The sequence below is a fragment of the Schistocerca nitens genome, chromosome 5, assembly GCF_023898315.1.
Source record: "Schistocerca nitens isolate TAMUIC-IGC-003100 chromosome 5, iqSchNite1.1, whole genome shotgun sequence".
NCBI lineage: Eukaryota > Metazoa > Arthropoda > Insecta > Orthoptera > Acrididae > Schistocerca > Schistocerca nitens.
This window is the reverse complement of record NC_064618.1, coordinates 851,538,991-851,556,249: the sequence shown is the minus strand read 5'-3', so window position 1 is coordinate 851,556,249 and position 17,259 is coordinate 851,538,991. Positions and strand designations below refer to the sequence as shown.

The 17,259-nt window shown below is 41.0% G+C and overlaps 1 protein-coding gene across 1 annotated transcript in view; it reads right to left on the bottom strand.

Moving 5' to 3' along the window:
• Nucleotides 1-17,259, bottom strand: part of LOC126260759 (uncharacterized) — a 1,547,391-nt gene that overhangs the window by 1,143,394 nt on the left and 386,738 nt on the right. The window contains exon 27 of the mRNA XM_049958097.1: nucleotides 4,377-4,731. Coding sequence (XP_049814054.1) covers nucleotides 4,377-4,731 — 355 coding nt within the window. The remainder of the gene's footprint in view (nucleotides 1-4,376; nucleotides 4,732-17,259) is intronic.

Genomic DNA, 17,259 nt, shown 5'->3' with positions numbered 1-17,259 from the left:
GCAATGGAAGCTGTTTCCTTATAATTAAATTTATGCATAATAAGAGTAGCAGGCAGATTGAAACTGAAGAAACTGCAAAAAGGTGGGAATTTAAGGAGATGGGACCTGGATAAACTGAAAGAACCAGAGGCTGTAGAGAGTTTCAGGGAGAGCATAAGGGAACAATTGACAGGAATGGGGGAAAGAAATACAGTAGAAGAAGAATGGGTAGCTTTGAGGGATGAAGTAGTGAAGGCAGCAGAGGATCAAGTAGGCAAAAAGACGAGGGCTAATGGAAATCCTTGGGTAACAGAAGATATATTGAATTTAATTGATGAAAGGAGAAAATATAAAAATGCAGTAAATGAAGCAGGCAAAAGGGAATACAAACGTCTCAAAAATGAGATCGACAGAAAGTGCAAAATGGCTAAGCAGGGATGGCTAGAGGACAAATGTAAGGATATAGAGGCTTGTCTCACTAGGGGTAAGATAGATACTGCCTACAGGAAAATTAAAGAGATCTTTGGAGAGAAGAGAACCACTTGTATGAATATCAAGAGCTCAGATGGCAACCCAGTTCTAAGCAAAGAAGGGAAGGCAGAAATGTGGAAGGAGTATATAGAGGGTTTATACAAGGGCGATGTACTTGAGGACAGTATTATGGAAATGGAAGAGGATGTAGATGAAGATGAAATGGGAGATAAGATACTGCGTGAAGAGTTTGACAGAGCACTGAAAGACCTGAGTCGAAACAAGGCCCCGGGAGTAGACAACATTCCATTAGAACTACTGATGGCCTTGGGAGAGCCAGTCATGACAAAACTCTACCATCTGGTGAGCAAGATGTATGAGACAGGCGAAATACCCACAGACTTCAAGAAGAATATAATAATTCCCATACCAAAGAAAGCAGGTGTTGACAGATGTGAAAATTACCGAACTATCAGTTTAATAAGTCACAGCTGCAAAATACTAACGCGAATTCTTTACAGACGAATCGAAAAGCTGGTAGAAGCGAACCTCGGGGAAGATCAGTTTGGATTCCGTAGAAATGTTGGAACACGTGAGGCAATACTAACCTTACGACTTATCTTAGAAGAAAGATTAAGAAAAGGCAAACCTACGTTTCTAGCATTTGTAGACTTAGAGAAAGCTTTTGACAACGTTAACTGGAATACTCTCTTTCAAATTTTGAAGGTGGCAGGGGTAAAATACAGGGAGCGAAAGGCTATTTACAATTTGTACAGAAACCAGATGGCAGTTATAAGAGTCGAGGGGCATGAAAGGGAAGCAGTGGTTGGGAAAGGATTGAGACAGGGTTGTAGCCTCTCCCCGATGTTATTCAATCTGTATATTGAGCAAGCAGTAAAGGAAACAAAAGAAAAATTCATGGAGAAGAAGTAAAAACTTTGAGGTTCGCCGATGACATTGTAATTCTGTCAGAGACAGCAAAGGACTTGGAAGAGCAGTTGAACGGAATGGACAGTGTCTTGAAAGGAGGATATAAGATGAACATCAACAAAAACAAAACTAGGATAATGGAATGTTGTCAAATTAAATCGGGTGATGCTGAGGGGATTAGATTAGGAAATGAGACACTTAAAGTAGTAAAGGAGTTTTGCTATTTGGGGAGCAAAATAACTGATGATGGTCAAAGTAGAGAGGATATAAAATGTAGACTGGCAATGGCAAGGAAAGCGTTTCTGAAGAAGAGAAATTTGTTAACATCGAGTATAGATTTAAGTGTCAGGAAGTCGTTTCTGAAAGTATTTGTATGGAGCGTAGCCATGTATGGAAGTGAAACATGGACGATAACCAGTTTGGACAAGAAGAGAATAGAAGCTTTCGAAATGTGGTGCTACAGAAGAATGCTGAAGATAAGGTGGGTAGATCACGTAACTAATGAGGAGGTATTGAATAGGATTGGGGAGAAGAGAAGTTTGTGGCACAACTTGACCAGAAGAAGGGATCGGTTGGTAGGACATGTTTTGAGGCATCAAGGGATCACAAATTTAGCATTGGAGGGCAGCGTGGAGGGTAAAAATCGTAGAGGGATACCAAGAGATCAATACACTAAGCAGATTCAGAAGGATGTAGGTTGCAGTAGGTACTGGGAGATGAAGAAGCTTGCACAGGATAGAGTAGCATGGAGAGCTGCATCAAACCAGTCTCAGGACTGAAGACCACAACAAGAGTAGCAGACATTTATTTATAATTAAATTGCTAGATCTCTGACATCGCTATTTACAAATTCATCAACATAAGGAAAGCATTTTGTTTCGGCCAGGACTCTATAATCTTTCTGAACTTAACTTAATTATCTCACCTGGAAATTTGCTAAAAAGAGATATTCCTACGTGCAGAAAGTTTCTGAATTTTTGTAAGTCTAGTCCAGGGAATATTCAAAGCATTCCTGTTCCTAGTTCTGCAAGATGAACGTTCGATCTTTTCTCATGTTTATCCCTACAGTTCTTAGTGTGCATGAAGGTGTGAAATATGTATAAATTTTGGGCAGTCATTATTTCAATATCAATGAAATACATTATGCATGGAGTATTCGCTCTTAGACAATACATGCACCTAATACCTTTTTCAACAAAATGAAGACTCTTCTGACTCCAGCAGAGTTACTCCACGTCATTGTTCCATAATTTGTTTGTGTGGGAAAGGGTGTAGTAGGCAAGGAGTAACAGCTCTGCACTAACACAGTTCTTTAATTTCCTTATTGCTACAACACACAATATAGCTTGCTGCGTAAATTACCTGTATGTGTGTGCTCCTGTCCAATTTGGTGTCGAGACGGATACCCAGTAATCTGACAGAATGCCATGGCACTCATTATCTTTTAGGGAGAATACTATACTCTCGGTTTTGCTACTGTATAATTTTAATTAATTTACCTTAAATCAGAAAGATGCTTTGTCTGTTGTTGTTGTTGTAGTCTTCAGTCCTGAGACTGGTTTGATGCAGCTCTCCATGTTAATCTATCCTGTGCAAGCTGCTTCATCTCCCAGTACGTACTGCAGCCTACATCCTTCTGAATCTGCTTAGTGTATTCATCTCTTGGTCTCCCTCTACGATTTTTACCCTCCACGCTGCCCTCCAATACTAAATTGGTGATCCCTTGATGCCTCAGAACATGTCCCACCAACCGTTCCCTTCTTCTAGTCAAGTTGTGCCACAAACTCCTCTTCTTCCCAATTCTATTCAATACCTCCTCATTAGTTATGTGACCTACCCATCTAATCTTCAGCATTCTTCTGTAGCAACACATTTCAAAAGCTTCTATTCTCTTCTTGTCCAAACCATTTATCGTCCATGTTGCAGTTCCATACATGGCTACACTCCATACAAATACTTTCAGAAACGACTTCCTGACACTTAAATCTATACTCGATGTTAACAAATTTCTCTTGTTCAGAAACGCTTTCCTTGCCATTGCCAGTCTACATTTTATATTCTCTCTGCTTCGACCATCATCAGTTATTTTACTCCCTAAATAGCAAAACTCCTTTACTACTTTAAGTATCTCATTTCCTAATCTAATTCCCTCAACATCACCCGACTTAATTCGACTACATTCCATTATCCTCGGTTTGCTTTTGTTGATGGTCATCTTATATCCTCCTTTCAAGACCATGTCCATTCCGATCAACTGCTCTTCCAGGTCCTTTGCTGTCTCTGACAGAATTACAATGTCATCGGGGAACCTCAATGTTTTTACTTCTTCTCCATGGATTTTGATACCTACTCTGAATTTTTCTTTTGTTTCCTTCACTGCCTGCTCAATATACAGATTGAATAACACCAGGGAGAGGCTACAACGCTGTCTCACTCCCTTCCCAACCACTGCTTCCCTTTCGTGTCCCTCGACTGTTATAACTGCCATCTGGTTTCTGAACAAATTGTAAATAACCTTTCGCTCCCTGTATTTTACCCCTGCCACCTTCAGAATTTGAAAGAGATTATTCCAGTCAACATTGCTTCGTCTATCATAAGTTTATTCATTTCCTCTGCCGCATTTTTGTCATTACTATTATAAGCTGCTTTGGGAGATACCAGGATAGGTATATCATCAACATAAACAGTGAACAAAAATGGTCCGAGCACTGATCCCTGAGGTAGTCCTCTAATGACATTCAAGAAACCTTGAGAGATCCAGGCTTCGCTATAGCAAGAAGGTCGAAATGATTTCGGGTTTCAGTAGTTACAGAGAGACAGAGAGTCTTGGGTACTGTAGAGGGGCGAGGAGAGCTTTATCGAATCAGCCTTCGGAATGAAGACCAAAACAACAAGAATAACAACGACAAAGTGACCAGTACTCTTACAGGCATTTTGGATGCAGCGAATTTGGATCGACAGGTAGGGCAGGGAGGTGCCGGCAGTGCGGTACTCACCGCGGATGGCCCTGGTGAAGGTGGGCGGCGCGGGCGTCGGCTGCAGGTGGTCGGTGACGCGCAGCTCGGCGCTGGTGGAGGCCCAGCCGGCCTCGTTGGAGGCCTCGCACGAGTAGGTACCCGCGTCCTCGGGCGCGGCGCTGAAGATCTCGAGCGTGGCGAGGCCGGAGTGGTCGCAGGCGGTGCGGTAGCGGCGGCGCTCGCCCGCCGGCAGCTCGCGGCCGTCCTTGAGCCAGCGGAAGGCGGGCGCCGGCGAGCCCAGCGCGCAGCACACCAGCCGCAGCCGAGAGCCCGCCGCCGCCGAGCGCTCGCGCAGCCGCGTCACGAACTGCGGCTTGCTCGCCGAGCTGCTCAGCTGCCGGGCACACGCGGCGCGCGTCAGCACGGGGTGTCGACAAAAAAAGTTTGGTTTTTTCGACGAGAGTGCGCATGTGCGGAGGCGGCCAGTCACCGATTCCTAGGCACCGGTCTGACAAGCAACCACTTCGACATCCCTGAGGTGACTGGCGTCTGCTGGCCACCCACGTGAAATCTAAGGTGGTGTCGAAAGGGTTATCTGTCACTCTCGGCGCCTAAGTCTCAGTAACTGTGTGTTTCTGTACAGGAACATTTTGAAAGAGCCCAATGGAGATAGGCAGGAGGCACCGAGAGCTTTGCCGAACTATAGGTGCTAGAGCGATCCTTTCTGGTCTTTTTCAGCAGGTGTCAATGTCGCAAGCCGCCCCTCCATCCCCCCTCCGTGATGACGCCACAGGAAGACTGCAAAAGCGTAACAACCCTTTCATGCTTCTGGTCACGTTCAGATTTCGTCAGATGATTTTCAGTAGGCCGTAGTGGTTCCAACGTGTGCACTACAGCAAAAATTATGGTCACGCTACACTCCAGAGGGATCCGATCACGATCAACGGGGTTGCATACCCAACATGTCCTCAGAGTAGAGTTGAGTTATGGAGGAAGTGTATACAGTGTCAAACGTTATCAAGAAGATCGTACTGCTGCTCATCACATAGCCAACTGTTGTCTTAGACCATGAAAAGTGTGAAAATCAGCGCCCTAAAGCAAAGGGTGGTATTATTGATAACCTTCATGCCACCCTCTGAGACATTCTTTTGTCGATTCTGAGCATTGGTGTGTCTGAAATGTTTCCTTCTGCCACTCATAAGAAAACCGCGTGATTTGCGCGCTGAGTGTCGCTGTTCTGACCTCCATGTGTAACACTATCGATCTTTTTAGAGTCGAGAGACTTCGCACTAATGAAAAGCAAAGAATGAGATTTCTACAGCATTGAAAGGGTACAGTACCGCCCAACATTGAGAATAGGTACGAAATTCTGTCAGAACAACACATTTTTTTTGTAAAAGTAACTCAATAATTTCAATTAATACAGCGAAGCCGGATACCAGTGTGGGAAAGAATGACAATTTATTTATTTAATTGATCACATGTGCACTTCCTCAACATAAATCCTTACATCCAGTTTGGTGAGATCTGTGTGGTGTAAATGAATGAATGTATGGTCGTCTGCTAACCACAGATAGTGAATCGATATGAGCATCTTTGAGTCGATCCTTTGGGTACCTTTGGTGAGACCAAAGAGATGGAAGTTACCAGAGCTTTTGAGCGTTTGAAATGTGGCCGACCAATAAGGTAGCAAGGTGCTTCTCCCACTTCGAGAGAGGTGCGAGAGAACGAAAAGACGGCCATGTTTCAGACTCGGCACTCTGGCGCTGAACCTTCTGCTGTGAAGACCTGTTTTTTTGTTGTGCTCCGTAATGAAAGCGTGGAGGCATGGTATGGATGTGGAATACTTAAGAGTAGTTAGAACTAATCATTTCTCTTTCCTAGGATCTTTTGTGGGGAAAATTACAAAGTGAGGCAGGTAATTTTAAAGGGATTATAGTAAACCAACGGTCACAAAGGGACCACGTGTAGTTATAAGTTGAGATACTAGCGTGGGTACAATAAGCTGAAATATTTAAGAATTAATATCGTGTGTACCATAAGCTGAAATATTTGAGAATTAATAGCGTGTGTACAATAAGCTGAAATATTTAAGAATTAATATCGTGTGTACAATAAGCTGATATATTTAAGAATTGCGTGTGTATCATAAATTGAAGTATTTAAGAAATATCATTCCGTGTGACACTGAATTTAAACTCTGAGAGAAAAATCAAGGTGAGTCGGCCGTTTTTCCAGCAACGCCACTTGGCTTGCATTGCACAGGAAGACGAGCGTTTATCTCCAGAGTTCACAGTAGGAAACTGGAATTACAAATTGGGGCAGTGTCGAGTGAAACTGGGTTAAATATTGATTGAAGTGGGAAAGCGGAAAATGATGAAGTTGTAACGGTTTTTGTGTATTATTTCAGATTGTTGTATTGGGTATGTCTTGTAATTTGAATATGTGTGTTTTGCATGGGAGTAGCAAGGTAGTTTCGGAAGATTTTGTGGGTATGCCTGTTCCTTCTGCATCGCTCGATCTGGAGGAATGTTTCTGGAGAATGATTGTGAGAGGCGAAGTGTGAGGTATAATAAAAGATCCACCATCCGATCCAGGGAGTGCACAGTTGTGGTAGATAGATTACGAGACCGTAGTATGGAAATTCTCTTATGATATTGTCGTAGGTTGTAGAATTTGTGTGCTAATGAATAAATCAAATAGTGAAAAGAAAGAGATTAGTGGCCTATTTCATTAAATTGTATGTTATCATAATGTCCCGAATTTGTATAAAAGCCGTTAAATCAAAGACAAAAAGTAAGTGTGGTATTGCCAGTGCGTAGTGTGCAGACAGAGTTCTATAGTCAGATGCGTGTTTCCGTTGCGTATTATTCATGCAGGAGGATAATTTATAACAAAATCGTAAGATACGAGAATTCATGTTGCTAATCCACTCGCTTGGCAAACCACCCATCTTGCAGGCCTGACTGCTTGATGCCACAGTATGAGAAAGGCAAGTGGGTGCCTCTCATTAATTTCGACCCTGCCAGGATGTTTAAATTGTTAGGATAATTGTTGCCAGGATTATTTATTGGTTAGGATATTTTGTTGCCAAGATTCCGTTTTTGTCACGATAATTTTGTTGCCAGGATCATTTTTGTTAGGATATTTTGTTGTTAGGGTTTGCTGTTAAATTTTTTTTTTGATGGAATATATTGTGATAGCGCTAAGAAGTAAAGTTTTTTCCGTTTGCAATTTCTTTCTGGATTGGTGAGGATCTTTTATTTTATTTTATGTAATTAATTGCAGTACAGCGCAAGGCTAGAAGATCGTTTTATAATTTTTTTGTGTAATGTCCGTAGTAACTAGGTCACAGGCTAAAAGTATAGTCACCATGGAGAATAACGATTCTGGCGTGAATGTAGCAGTGCAGCGGGAAGTAGGTGTTGACCGTGAGTTAATGAGAGGGGACGGCAGGCACTCTGAAGAGGCTGTATTGTTCAGTGGACCGCTGAAAGGGGAGCCTTTGTGCAGGGGGCTTTGTTCACTATCGGGGGCCTTTCCGAACGACGCGGGCGAGCAGGGACTCGGTCAGGTAGAGAGTGAAAGTGCAGCTACCCTTAGCGAAGCAACGGTTTCTCAGGCGAACGAGTTGAGCGCGTCGAAAGTTGCAAATGACGATATGATGCTACAGTTGTTACAGACTTTGGTGAGAGATAATAAGGAGAGTGATAGGAAGGCTAAGGAGAGACATAGGGAGTTTATGGAAATGATGGACGCGATGTGTAGAGGTAATGAGGAAAGATGGGAAGCGATGGATAAAGAGAGTGAGGAAAGTATGGAGGCATTGGATAAGGGAAATAAAGAGGCAATGAGGAAGGTACACTCAGTTACCGATGAGCGTCTGCCCGCAGTTAATAATCGGTTAGATGAGGGGGAGAAGAATCTGGGTGCAGTAAAGCAAGTATGTGATGCTGTGAAAGAAAAAACCAATAATTTGGAGGTACGAGTAAGTGCAATAGAGAGCGATATTACGGAACGTGGGGACGTGTTGCCGGATGAGCGAATCAAAGAGATAGTGGGGGACTTACTTGCAGATAAACAAGGGGGGTTAGACAGCGTAGAAGCTCAAGTCACACGGCAGGAAATGGCGCTAAATAAACACAGAGATGAAGTTGCGGAGGTAGTGGTCAGAATGAATACGATTAGCGCAGATGTAGAAAGGATCAGTATAAGAGGCGAAACAGGCTCTGACAGTACGCAGCGAGATGTTTATGCCGACCAGGAGGAGATACAATCACTATTACAGTTTAAAGAGGCACAATTAGAAACAAATAGGAAACATAGTGAGCTAGCACAGTTGCAATTAGCGTGCAGTAGCGAAGGGGACACACCACCAGGTAGATTGCAGAGGGAGAGTGAGATGAACTCAGAAAGCGAAAATAGGCAGAAAGAGAAAGGCGAATTCACAGAGTCAGAAGAACGGTTGTGTCAGATAAAACAGGTGGCAGACTCAACTGGGTATAGTCCAAGGCTGTCTCAATTTCAGGACTCATTACCTTCATTGAGGGGACTGCTCCGCAAAACGAAGTTTGTGTATAACTATTTGAGGGACGAGGCTAGAGCGAAAATGCAGAAAGACCTTAAAGACTGTAGTAGCTATTTAAATGAATTCTGGTCGGAAAGTAAGGGGGACCAGGTTACGCAAAGCATATTGATGATGCCAAATCGTAACGAATGTGGTAGAAGGGATTCAGTGTCGTGCTATGAGGAAATGTTCAGACGAAACAGGTACTTGCATGTGACATACGAACCAGCGGAGTTCATTAGGATCCATATAACGAAGTTGCCAGTGAAATTGCGCAGAGGTATAGTGATGGCAGGCAGAGGCTTAGACGATTCCGCGTCATTTCAGCACTGGTTACAAGGATTGGGTAATGAGAGCAATATCGTGAACGGAGACACGACTCATAGGTCAGTTAGTGTCGAGGATAGGAACGGCAGAAACTATCATAATGACAGGAGAGCATGGAATCCAGGCATTTCATTCTTGTCATAATGGATTCAAGAATAGGAGAAACTAATCCAACATATCAGCCCTTAATATCTTGCTCTGAAAACACATGCAGCTGGCACTGAAAATTGTCTATGTAGCAGACAAACTCAACTAATATGTAGGAAGGAAAATACCATACTTCTGATCAGAGAATAAAACGGCAGTAATGGAATCTGTTAGGCTGGTATCTCAGTAAAATTTGCAAATTTTATTTCGAACAGTAAAGTAAAAGAATTGTTATGTAATAATGCCAATGAGTCCAGTTGAATTAGTGTGATTCGACTATTGTAGATACTAAACAAGTAATGTAAGAGGTAAACATTGTGATCGAAGTTTTTAAATTAGATGCCATCTGATCTATAGTATGTCATTGTCGTGGTGACAGTTATAATGAAGTGCTGTGTATGGTTGTTCGAAATCTGGTGTTAGTGAGAGGGGCCACTAGCACCTAAGTTTCTAACACTTGGGCTGCCCAATTCTCCCAGCTTGTATATTCTCTGCACACATTTAATTTTCGTGTAAGCACATATTCCTAACTAGCGAATTCTTTATTGTGTATAGTGGACCATTCAGAGTGAGGCGGATTGTACATGAAAATGCTGTACTGATTGAGACGATCAAGGGAAAACAATCTCGTGGGCTTCATCACATTTCTAACATCAAATTATGGAAAAGTTAAGGATAGATCTAAAGTAGGCAATTTATGGTAGATAGTCAGTGTATTTATTTGTGGTGTGTAACGTTGTGCAGGGTCAAATCGAACGTAAGAATTTTCAGGCGGGATGTCAGGAAGTATGACGGAATAGACTGGTCAAATGAGTCATGAACAGGAGTCGACAGAGTGGTGTAGGTACGTGTTTTTTTTGTCGTATGAATAAGGATCAAGCAGAAACGACGTGATGATTAATGAGGGAATAAAGATGGTAGATAGAGAAGCGACGTGATAAATAGTAGTGGATAAAGGTGAATTTTTGAGGAGAGAATCGACGTGAAGCAGTGTGAATGATGAAGGGAGATTCGACGTGATGAAGCAGCGGTAAAATAAAGGTGAGTAGAATTGAATAATGTGGAGATGTCTTAGATGTATGTTACAGAGAGGCCTGTGTATGCTGCAATAGAGATTAATGCCAATGGCGAAGGAAGACCAGGAAATGATGGAGTAATGGACGGACGGAGAGCCGAAATACGAATGAAGAGATGAGGACAACTGCACAATGTGAAAGGACGTAAAGGGAGTATGAGACCCAGATGGTGAACGTTGTGGAATACTGACGAAAGATGTAATGTAGGTGTAGATCTAATTCTTAGCATAACAATTGCGATTTGAGAAAAATATTTTTTGTTGTTGTTGAAGCCTCGTACCAGTATAACTAATCAAAACGGTACCAAGAATGTGTACAGCTATTTTTTGCAGGATGAATAATTTGTGTATTTTTTGTTCTTAGATGAAATGTCGCAATTCTAGGTTGATATTAGCATAAAGTGAATGCAGAGGTAAGCCGATGGAGAGAGGTGCCAGAGTGAAAGGACGAATTCGGAGACTGGAAAGCTATCTCCGAAACAGCTTCATGTGTTATGTGGTTGAGTATAAGGGAGCAAAGGTATGGTATGTTGTAGTGAGTGTGGTGGTGTTAAGGTTAGCTGACTTCTAGACCTATTCTGTTAGTGTGTTAATGGAATGAATGAGAGGGAAAATGTGATGTCTGGTGAGTGAGAGTCGTAGAGTAGTGTGATCAATGCGCACACTCCTGAAAAGGGGATGCTGCCGATCCATAACTAAAAGATTATTGTGTTTTATTGTTTGTTGGGATGAACCTTGATGTGAGGTCAGGATCTGTCATACGTGTCCTAGAAACGTTGTTATATATAATGAAATGTAAAGTATGTGAAGAGATACGAATTTTCAGTCTGTCACAAGCACAGAGGTGCATTATATGTTGTAGATTTAAAGTCACCAGTTTCTAAAATGTTTATTGTGTTAGGATGTTAAAGTAGTTTACTATTTAATAACATGTGGTAGGTAATTGAGAGTTGTGTAGATTATTTTCTCATTTTTTTGTTAGAACACTTTCAAGGGATTTTAATTTCAGTGTGTCATAAGCACAAAAGGTTCATTGTATATTGTAGCGTGAGAATCAACAGTTTCTAATATTTTTCACTGTGATAGGATGTTAGAGTAGTTTACTATTTTGTATTGTAATTATGAGTTGTATAGATTGTTTCTTATTCATTTTGTTCTTTATTTTACACCTTCATGTTTTGTATGAGGGACGACAGGTACAAAGAATAGCACGAGTGTGGGCTATCTATAGAAAAAGGATAGATAAATGTATGTTGTCTGTGTAGAAAACTAGGGTGTATAATTTTATGTTCTTTTTAGAACAAAGATTCTTTTGTTACCAATGTAGCTAATAGATAATACATGTAATCAATGAGTATTTAAATGCTGTATATCCTTTTGTCTGTAATGTTGCGAGATGCACGGAAGATCTGGCTAATTGGGTGTCGTAACGCCCATACCGCTAACGGGCCGAGCTGACGTCACCATGGCGACAGGCGACACAGCCGCGGCACTCCCCACTCCATTGTCGGACGAGGTGCGCTCCACGCGCCCGCTACAGCAGGTCAACGGCCTGGGGCGACACGCACGTATCACTGGCCATTCATGAGTTCCGCCACCCTTACGACTGGGGAAGGTATCCCGTGGAGGCAACAGCGGGTGGTTTCTTCTGCTCAACGGCGCGCGCAGCGGCGCTACTGCTGAATGGACGGGGCGCGACAGAGCCCGGCGAGCATTTTTTACCTGCAGCTATTAACTTGTACTGGACTGTGGAGCCGTGAAACAAGATGACTGCGACTTTCCATAAGGTGGAAAGTGAAGGACTGGTGTTTCCACATTGTGAGAGGTGGAAAAGATGTTGTCCTTAGCAGACGGGACGATTGTTTTGTTTTGTCTTGACCACTGAATGGTGGGATCCATAAACTTTTGGCAGTGACTTGTTAAGTGTGCTTTGTGAATTGCATGTGGGACACTTGGTATACTTAGAGGACAGTTGTCGTTTGGTGAACAATTAGAGTGGGACATTGACATTTGCGTCTGTAGTAGGAGACATTTCTTGGATTGGCGCGGGAATAAGTGCTGTTTGTTGAAACTTACGACTTTTAATTACACCATGAACTGAAAGGACAGAACCGTGGGTAATAGTAGTTGTAGGGCCATTTTTTTGGACGAACAGATTCGTGTGGATGGTACTCTGAGAGTGACTATGACATTTGTGCTTAATGAGAGATACAGTTTACTGTTCAGTGCGTGTTCAAAATGCCGAATTGAGTGACTCAAAGACTTTCGTCCGGGTAACCATGGGAGAGCTTTGACACCGAGACAGTGGTTCTAGGAAAATTATCAGCAACTTTTTGACCCCAAGAAAATCACAGAATGAAATGTTTCCGTGTGACTCGCAAGATAGGGAATAATGTATTTGTAATTGTGTAAATGCTTTTTTTTTATATGTTTCATTCCTGAAGGGACAGCAAGCGTAATTGTATTTTATTAATATTTGTGTTTAGAATAGTTAGTGTTAGTTTTTTGGTTTGTTCTGGGTTATCAAGTTCACGTAGCATGTTTATTAGAATATTTGGTACAATGATGCTTTAACTATTATCCAGTGGCGTAATACTAACGTAGCGGCCCTTGTAGCATTTATCAGTAAGGTTGTCACAGGGGAGAAGAATTTGCATTGCACAACAAATATCGGAATTAACTGATGTATTTTGATGTCGTGCATGGTAATAATCTTGTTGGTGTTTTGACTGAAGCCACTTATTTCTATTATCACAGTGGTGATATTTCACATTAAAGTGTAACGAAGGCTAGTCGAAATGCAAGTTCTTGTCGTCTATATGTGTGACAACAGAGAAATGAACAGTAGAGTAAGATAAGAGAGCTACTGGTGGATTCAAGCACTTATTGATAAACTATTTATTGCGAGTATTGATCAAAGTTGATGGACTGACTAGCTCAGCAGCAGGTATTTGTACTGATGGATATAGGATAAGGTTAAACTCACTGTCGAGTAGCTGTGGCAATTGTTTAGGTGATGATAGTTAATGAGGTGTGACATGATGTCTTAGACGAACTATATTACGTAACCAGTATGTAACTTGTGGAATATTTTATTGTTTTTCTTCTCAGTTTTTATTTCTCTGTAGGTTTGAGGTATATTTTAGAGTAATGGTATGGAACCTGACATTCTACGTGTAACTAGTGTACGAATTTATTTCTTTTGTTGATTTTGTTTTGTATTTAGACTTTGCTGTGTAAGGGTTTTTTACAGCGCAATTTATGAATGTCAGATTACTTGCTCTGTGTTTGGACGGTGAGCCATTTAAAATTTCATGAGTAACGAAGATCCCAGTAACTAAAGCAAATTTTTATCTCAATATTATTTTTTCATTTCTATGATGTGATGTTTTATTTGTCATGTGGATTGTTATATATTTGTATGTGTACGTTACTCCGGATTGTGGAGAGTACAATATAATTTGGTCGTCTATTTGAGGTCACCAGGGGCTAAGGTCTCCTCCTGGTTATTTTGATGAATTGCTACGTTTGTTTTAATACAGTTTTCTTAAAAAAATGTTCGGAACTACCCTCGCATTGCAAGGATAGTACCGTGCCATTTTTTTCTGCATGGGTAGCCGGTGATGAAAGGGTACAGTACCGCCCAACATTGAGAATAGGTACGAAATTCTGTCAGAACAACACATATTTTTTGTAAAAGTAACTCAATAATTTCAATTAATACAGCGAAGCCGGATACCAGTGTGGGAAAGAATGACAATTTATTTATTTAATTGATCACATGTGCACTTCCTCAACATAAATCCTTACATCCAGTTTGGTGAGATCTGTGTGGTGTAAATGAATGAATGTATGGTCGTCTGCTAACCACAGATAGTGAATCGATATGAGCATCTTTGAGTCGATCCTTTGGGTACCTTTGGTGAGACCAAAGAGATGGAAGTTACCAGAGCTTTTGAGCGTTTGAAATGTGGCCGACCAATAAGGTAGCAAGGTGCTTCTCCCACTTCGAGAGAGGTGCGAGAGAACGAAAAGACGGCCATGTTTCAGACTCGGCACTCTGGCGCTGAACCTTCTGCTGTGAAGACCTGTTTTTTGTTGTGCTCCGTAATGAAAGCGTGGAGGCATGGTATGGATGTGGAATACTTAAGAGTAGTTAGAACTAATCATTTCTCTTTCCTAGGATCTTTTGTGGGGAAAATTACAAAGTGAGGCAGGTAATTTTAAAGGGATTATAGTAAACCAACGGTCACAAAGGGACCACGTGTAGTTATAAGTTGAGATACTAGCGTGGGTACAATAAGCTGAAATATTTAAGAATTAATATCGTGTGTACCATAAGCTGAAATATTTGAGAATTAATAGCGTGTGTACAATAAGCTGAAATATTTAAGAATTAATATCGTGTGTACAATAAGCTGATATATTTAAGAATTGCGTGTGTATCATAAATTGAAGTATTTAAGAAATATCATTCCGTGTGACACTGAATTTAAACTCTGAGAGAAAAATCAAGGTGAGTCGGCCGTTTTTCCAGCAACGCCACTTGGCTTGCATTGCACAGGAAGACGAGCGTTTATCTCCAGAGTTCACAGTAGGAAACTGGAATTACAAATTGGGGCAGTGTCGAGTGAAACTGGGTTAAATATTGATTGAAGTGGGAAAGCGGAAAATGATGAAGTTGTAACGGTTTTTGTGTATTATTTCAGATTGTTGTATTGGGTATGTCTTGTAATTTGAATATGTGTGTTTTGCATGGGAGTAGCAAGGTAGTTTCGGAAGATTTTGTGGGTATGCCTGTTCCTTCTGCATCGCTCGATCTGGAGGAATGTTTCTGGAGAATGATTGTGAGAGGCGAAGTGTGAGGTATAATAAAAGATCCACCATCCGATCCAGGGAGTGCACAGTTGTGGTAGATAGATTACGAGACCGTAGTATGGAAATTCTCTTATGATATTGTCGTAGGTTGTAGAATTTGTGTGCTAATGAATAAATCAAATAGTGAAAAGAAAGAGATTAGTGGCCTATTTCATTAAATTGTATGTTATCATAATGTCCCGAATTTGTATAAAAGCCGTTAAATCAAAGACAAAAAGTAAGTGTGGTATTGCCAGTGCGTAGTGTGCAGACAGAGTTCTATAGTCAGATGCGTGTTTCCGTTGCGTATTATTCATGCAGGAGGATAATTTATAACAAAATCGTAAGATACGAGAATTCATGTTGCTAATCCACTCGCTTGGCAAACCACCCATCTTGCAGGCCTGACTGCTTGATGCCACAGTATGAGAAAGGCAAGTGGGTGCCTCTCAGCATATAGTGTATAAGAGTGTCTGCAGAAGATAATATTTCTTGACTGGGTGAAGTTAATGTTTATATGTAACTAATAAAATATTTATAATGTTATGTAAGTATTTTTTATTTAACTATGTGTAATTGTTTGTAAAGTGAAGTCATCACCAGCTCAGGGCTAAAGTTAAATATAGGTGAAAACCAGTAGGGATCTATCGACGTTCTGGAACGTCGCAAAAGGTGGATATTTTTTGGTGCTAACGGAAGCAGGTAGGAGAGGGGAGAAGCGGAGTGGGTCAGACATGAGTAAGACACTGTGGAGGCAGGGGACGAAAGCTGATGCACGCTGTACTACGCAGTGATGTTTAAACAAAGGCAAAAGTTTTACTGCTTAATAGACGTAAGTGAAGGGCAAGTGCTGATGTACATGTCTGCAACGCTTTAGAGGAGGCATAAAATTACGTCTGCAACGAGTGTTGGCTCCTGGATGGAAAAGGCATCCATTACTTAGACCGACGCATATCCCTTGGAAAGCCAAACACATAACTGTGCTGGTATAAGTCGCATAATTCGACACCACGAAGACAAGTAATAATCTCCGTCGCTGCAAAACGCTACGTGCCTTCTAAGCACCTAAATCTCCAGCAGTGACAATACTGAAATTATCCGACCATAGTTCTGTATAAGAGCTGTGTTGACAATTTTTGTGTGTTTTATTCAATAATCATTTAATTGTTTTATTTTAACGCAAAACTACTCATTTAACCTAAAGTGTTCCAAGTAGTGATCCTTTCCTATACTAAAGAGAAAGAAATCGAGAATACATTCGTGTTTTCTTTCAAAGTAAATTTAAATTATCACTCAAGTGCAGCAATTAAAGTAAGTATGGAGAATTGTAGATTGCATTAAATGTACGTAAAGTAAATAACAATTCTACCTAGTGTGTGAACTCGGTTATTGGGACCTTCTGTCCGAGAAATTACGTAAAATAACTATTTCAATAAAGCTGAGAAGAACCAAGTATAAGAATTTTTGCAATCATTTCGATACCTACAAAAGTATCGTAAAATATTTCTTGTGGATAATACATGGTTTCAGAGGCAGTGTTGCTGATCTTACCTTCAGAAAAGTAAGTAGACATTATTGTCGTTCCGGCGTTGTTTCCATTGATCAAAACTTTCTAAATGTGTGCGTGTAACCAGTTCTGAAAGCAGTCATTATTCGGCTTTCTACGTGCATTAGCCTGTTCCTTCATTGATAGAACTTATTAAAAGAGAAAAAGTTTTAATAAGAACGAAAATATAGTAAAGAACAAATTTGGTGAATTTATTGTATAACGTTAATCGATTCGTCATTTTGGTTGGCGACCGTGTTTTTCAGTAATATTATCATTCGCAAGAAGTAGTTTGACGAAATAGAAAAGCTGCAACCAAGACTATACGATAACTTAACATTTGACTATGCTTTATCCATTATGCGGCATCTGAGGTCATTAGCGGTTGTTAAAGAGGTAGTTG